The sequence below is a fragment of the Diabrotica undecimpunctata genome, chromosome 9 (assembly GCF_040954645.1).
Source record: "Diabrotica undecimpunctata isolate CICGRU chromosome 9, icDiaUnde3, whole genome shotgun sequence".
Lineage (NCBI taxonomy): Eukaryota > Metazoa > Arthropoda > Insecta > Coleoptera > Chrysomelidae > Diabrotica > Diabrotica undecimpunctata.
In genome coordinates, this window is record NC_092811.1 from 71,217,971 (window position 1) to 71,223,282 (window position 5,312).

Genomic DNA, 5,312 nt, shown 5'->3' on the forward strand with positions numbered 1-5,312 from the left:
TGTCCGTCTCGATTGGCAATAGACAAATTTTTGCCACGGCCCGTTTGTAAATTCCATTAACAGTTTTAATCGATACCACTCGCACTATATTGTCCTTTCCAGGGTATAACTTGACGATCCGTCCTAGATTCCACTTGTACGAAGGCAAGTTGTCATCTTTGATTATGACCATAGCTCCCTCCTTGACACTAGCTGCATTAGTTTTCCACTTAGTGCGTTGTTGTAGCTCATTGATGTACTCTTTTGACCGAGTCCAAAAGTGTTGTTTACACTGTTCAAGTTGCAACATTTGGGTATGGTATGGAATTTATCGGACGACCAATAAGGAAATGTGCGGGCGTAAGTACATTGAAATCGTTTGGATCTGAGGAAAGAGGTGTGAGTGGTCGAGCATTCAAAATTCTATCAATTTGCGTTACAATTGTATAAAAACTTTCGAAAGTAAGCAAACGATTGGACATAATTCTAATTAGATGATGCTTAACACTTTTAACCCCGGCCTCCCACAGTCCACCTTGATGCGGAGAGTAAGCTGGTATAAAATGCTAATTGATTCCCTGATTAACACCCAATTCCGTTTGTAAAGTAGATTGGTTGCATTTAAGAAAAGAACTAAGATCTTTCAATTTATTGTTCGCTCCAACGAAGTTACTGCCATTGTCACTGTAGATGGCAGATGGTTTGCCTCGGAGAGCAATAAAGCGCTGTAATACTTCTAAAAATGCGGATGTGGTCAGTTCAGTGGCTACCTCTAAATGTACTGCCTTTGTTGCCATACAAACAAAAAGACAAAGATAGCTTTTGAAAACCTTACAACCACGACCCTTACGATCCTTTATCATGAATGGACCTGCATAGTCAGCTCCTGTATGATTAAAAGGAAAAGTTTGAGAAACTCGTGATGATGGTAATTGACCCATTAATGGTGTACAAATTGTCGGTTTACATCGAAAACATGTAACACATTCTCTGACAATTTTTCTTACTAAATTTCTACCTGATATGGGCCAGTATTTTTCGCGAATGACTGATAACATTAGCTGCGGTCCTGCGTGACCTAATTGTTGATGAAATTTGTGACAAATAAGGTAAGTTAATTTGTGATTTGAAGGAAGAATTATTGGATGACACTTATCGAATGGAAAAGAAGAATTTTGTAGTCTTCCACCTACAAGAATGATGCCCTTTTGAAGAAATGGTGTCAAACTTAGAAGTCGACTCTTCCTGTCTACCCTACCTAGTTTTAACAGATCATCGATTTCAGTCGAAAAGACTTCCCGATGTACAAGTGATATTAACATATCTAGTGATTGATTTATTTCGGTTAAGGAGAGATCACCTTGAACTCTTTCTTGTTTAAGTTTTCTGCAATTAGAAATAAATCTTAAACAATAAGCTGTTACACGTTGAAGTTTTTGTAAGCTAGAAAATTTTTCAAATGGAAATAAATGAACTGGTTGTCTCTGAAGCAATGTGTAGATTTTTCGAACTTCAAGAAGACTATCTGCTGAGATGGGACTAAGATTAAATATATCTTGTGGCCACTTATCTGGAGCTTGTTTTAACCAGGGTGGTCCACTAAACCAATGTGAATTCTGAAGTAAATTAGCTGAAGTCATACCTCGTGTAAGAATATCAGCTGCATGTGTTGCTGTGGGTACATATCTCCATTTATCTACATTTGTGAGAGATTGAATTTGAGCTATACGATTCCCGACAAAAACTTGTAACATATGAGAAGTTTTAATCCATGCTAGTGTAACTGTGGAGTCGCTCCACAGATAGTAATCATCAATTGAGATTGTTAACGATTTAACAACTTTCTGAAATAATTCTGCTAACAAGAGCGCAGCACATAATTCCAACCTTGGAATGCTGATGGTTTTTAATGGTGCAACCCTTGTTTTGGACGTAAGTAAACTAGTTTGAATAGTGTTATTTGAATCAGTGGACCGTACATAGATACATGCACCATAGGCAGACTGAAACCCATGAATTTCAACATATACTCGATCCATACAAACAACATGTCTAGGAATTTGGAGTGAGTTCAGTTCTTTGAGATCTGTTCTTATAGAAATCCATTTATTGCGAATGTCTAGTGGAACCTCTTGATCCCAAGATGAATGTAAAGACCAAAGCCATTGAAGCAATATTTTTGCTTTAATAATTAAAGGACTAATTAAACCTAATGGATCAAAGATCTTTGCTATTTCGGATAAGATAAGTCGTTTAGTGAATTTTGTAACTTGGGGTAACACTACCTTCATAGAAAAGACATCCTTGTTTGCTGACCAATAAAGCCCTAACACCTTTGACGCTTCTGAAGAGCCAAAATAAAATTCATAAAATTCTTGTGTATGCTGAATATTTGTGAATACCTCCAAATTGTTTGATTTCCATTTTCTGAGATGAAATCCTCCTGATTTTAATATGTCATCTATTTGTTGGCACAATATGATTCCTTGATTGACTGAATCTGCACCTGTAATTAAATCATCTACAAAGAAATCATTCTTTATGACTCGAGCTGCTTCTGGATTGGATTTTTCATTTTCGATACCTAACTGGACCAGACATCTCGTGTCCAAATATGGACCACTTGCAGTGCCATACACTACTGTGTTGAGCGCATATGTCTGCAGTTCTTCGTTAGGATTGTTTCTCCAAACAATAATTGCAACGGATGGAACCTTTTGTGTACCATCACTTGTCTGTACATTTTACAAATGTCTGCACAAATTACTATATTATGTTGTCTTAACCTTAACATAATTGAATACAATTCATCTTGAACTACTGGACCTACCATTTGAATGGAATTATATGAATGTCCTGAAGATGACAATGCGGAACTATTGAAAACAACACGAAGCTTGGTAGTGTCACTTTCTTCATTTAAAACACCATGGTGTGGTGAATAATAGGTAATTTGAGTATCACTAAGAGTAAACCATGTCATGTGGTTTAATTCTTTATATTCTTTCATGAAGTCTGAATACAACTTCTTTAGTTGGGGGTTGACTGCTAGCTTTCTCTCTAAACTGTAAAACTGTTTCATTGCTATGTCCTTTGAGTTCCCTAACCTTGATATTGGTTCCTTTAACGGAACTGATACAATGAATCGACCTGATGTATCACGTTGAACTGTGTTTATGAAATGTTCTTTCACTTGCTGTTCTTCATTTGACAACTGCTTGTTGTCCGGAATGGTATCTAATTCCCAAAACCTTGCGACCTGTGATTCTAAATCGGTGACTTTCGTAAAATGACATTTGCTATTATTTTATGTTAATTTAGATAATCCAAGTGGACCTGAAATTATCCACCCTAAAACTGTTTTTTGTAGCACTGGTAGATGTTTTCCTAAGTGAATCGTACCTGTACATATGAGATTCCAATAAGAATCTGCACCAATGAGGATATCTATATTTTTGGGTTCATTGAACCTAGCATCTGCTAGTGTAATATTGTTGGGAATCAGTAATGAAGATTTAGAAAAATACCTATTAGGCAAATCATCTGTTACTTGTTGAATAACTAAACACTGAAGAGAACATGAAAACTGATTACTTACATTACAAGAGGATTGAATCACAGACTGATTCTGTGCAAGTCCTGATACTGACAACTGAACCCTTTGTTGAGTAATCCCTAGGCGATCTGCTAAACCCTTTGATATGAAATTAGACATTGAAGCATTATCTAAAAGTGCTGTACAAATATGCCGATTTCCATGCTTGTCAAATACTTGTACCAAAGCTGTGGCTAATAAGACCTGACCACTTGTTGAAAGATTACAAAAATTCTTGATTGTATCTGGTTTAGCTTCCTGATTTGATTCTGAAGCTTGATTTAAAACTTGCAACCCATTACTGACTGTACTCCTTAGCTGAGTATCTACTGGTACAGTAATGTTAGTATGTCTGTTTTGACAATATGAGGTTGGATCTGCTTCAAGTCGACAGTTTTGACTTGAATCCAAATTTATACTCTGAGGATTGTGAGCTGAAGAACAATATATATATTACCATAAGCTGTAGTTGACTCTTTGCTCTGAGAACCTTGACCAGAAGTATAAAACTGACCTGCGTGTGAACCTATGCTCTGAAAACTTTGAGCTGAAGTATTGACTTGATCTGAATGCGAATCTGTGCTCTGAAAATCTTGAGCTGGACCATAAACTTGATCTAAATGCGACCCTGTGTGAACTACATGGGTATATGTTATCTTGGAATCATGCAACAAAGAATTGTGTTTCTCTGGGCAGTGCCTACAATGACCATGCTTACAAGTAGTAGCTTGGTGTCCTTGACGAAAACAATTCTCACAAATCTTGAATAAACTTACTTTTTGCCTCCTCTGACTGACTGGCAATTGCAAAAATTCACTACATTTAAATAAAAAATGAGGTTTTTTGCAGTAATAACAAGATAATGTATTCTGCTTATCCTGTTGACCACCTGAACTTACCACAAACGCTTTCTGTTTGAAAGATGAAACCTTGTGCTTGATTTTATGTTTATTGACCTTGTCAATGAAATTTGCTTTATTTGATAAAAATGAAATAAAATCTTCCAGATTAGGAAAATCTATATTTACTATTTGTTTCTCCCACTCATCAATAGTATCATTATCAAATTTACTAGAGACAATAAATATAATTAATAAATCTGCCAAATGACTTTTATTAACGCCTAAACTTTCTAATGATGCTAGTTTTATTGAGATTAAATCAACAATATCTCTATAGGAGCTTGAAACATCTGGTTTTAATTCTTTTATGTTCACTAATGATTTTATATGATTGTGAATAATCAATGATTTATCATCATACCTGTCACATAGTGTTTTCCATGCTAACTCATAATTTTCGGCTACAAATGCTATGGATTTAATACATTGTGGAGCAGAACCTGCTAGTGATGCACGTAAATAATGAAATTTTTGAATGTGTTCCATGTGATCAGAATTGTGAATTAATGATAGAAACAAATCACGAAACTCTAACCATCTCTCAAATAAACCAGTAAATTTTGGCAATTCTATAGTTGGTAAACGAATATTTGATTGACCTTTAACTACAGACATGTTTAATTGTGACTTTTTTGACTCACCTTGTTTTGATAAATATTCTTTGGCTTCCGAAATCACCCTGTATATGTATTTTCAAAAGTTAATGTTTCTGATTCATTAAAGCTTTGAGCATCTAAACATTGTAACTCTAATTGTAAAGCTAAAAGTTTCAGATGTTTTTTCTAATCTCACTGACTGAAAAAAATCTACAAATCTATTTAATTTACTAATTGCTG

The 5,312-nt window shown here is 35.3% G+C and overlaps 1 protein-coding gene across 1 annotated transcript; it reads right to left on the reverse strand.

Moving 5' to 3' along the window:
* Nucleotides 1–545: 545 nt before the first annotated feature.
* Nucleotides 546–5,091, reverse strand: LOC140451122 (uncharacterized). The gene is made up of 4 exons (XM_072544851.1): nucleotides 4,089–5,091; nucleotides 3,382–4,008; nucleotides 2,810–3,246; nucleotides 546–2,714 (listed from the first exon to the last, which is right to left on the reverse strand). Exons 1-4 carry the CDS (start codon nucleotides 5,089–5,091, stop codon nucleotides 546–548), a joined length of 4,236 nt encoding a protein of 1,411 aa, XP_072400952.1.
* Nucleotides 5,092–5,312: the final 221 nt, after the last annotated feature.

Bases quoted from the DNA above. Each gene is read 5' to 3' on its own strand.
- LOC140451122 (XM_072544851.1), bottom strand. From the start codon at position 5,091: ATGTCTGTAGTTAAAGGTCAATCAAATATTCGTTTACCAACTATAGAA. The intron at 3,247-3,381 runs GTACGATTCACT...TCACCGATTTAG, and splicing joins TTGGAATCTCATATGTACAG to AATCACAGGTCGCAAGGTTT. The intron at 2,715-2,809 runs GTAGGTCCAGTA...TAAAATGTACAG, and splicing joins CATATAATTCCATTCAAATG to ACAAGTGATGGTACACAAAA.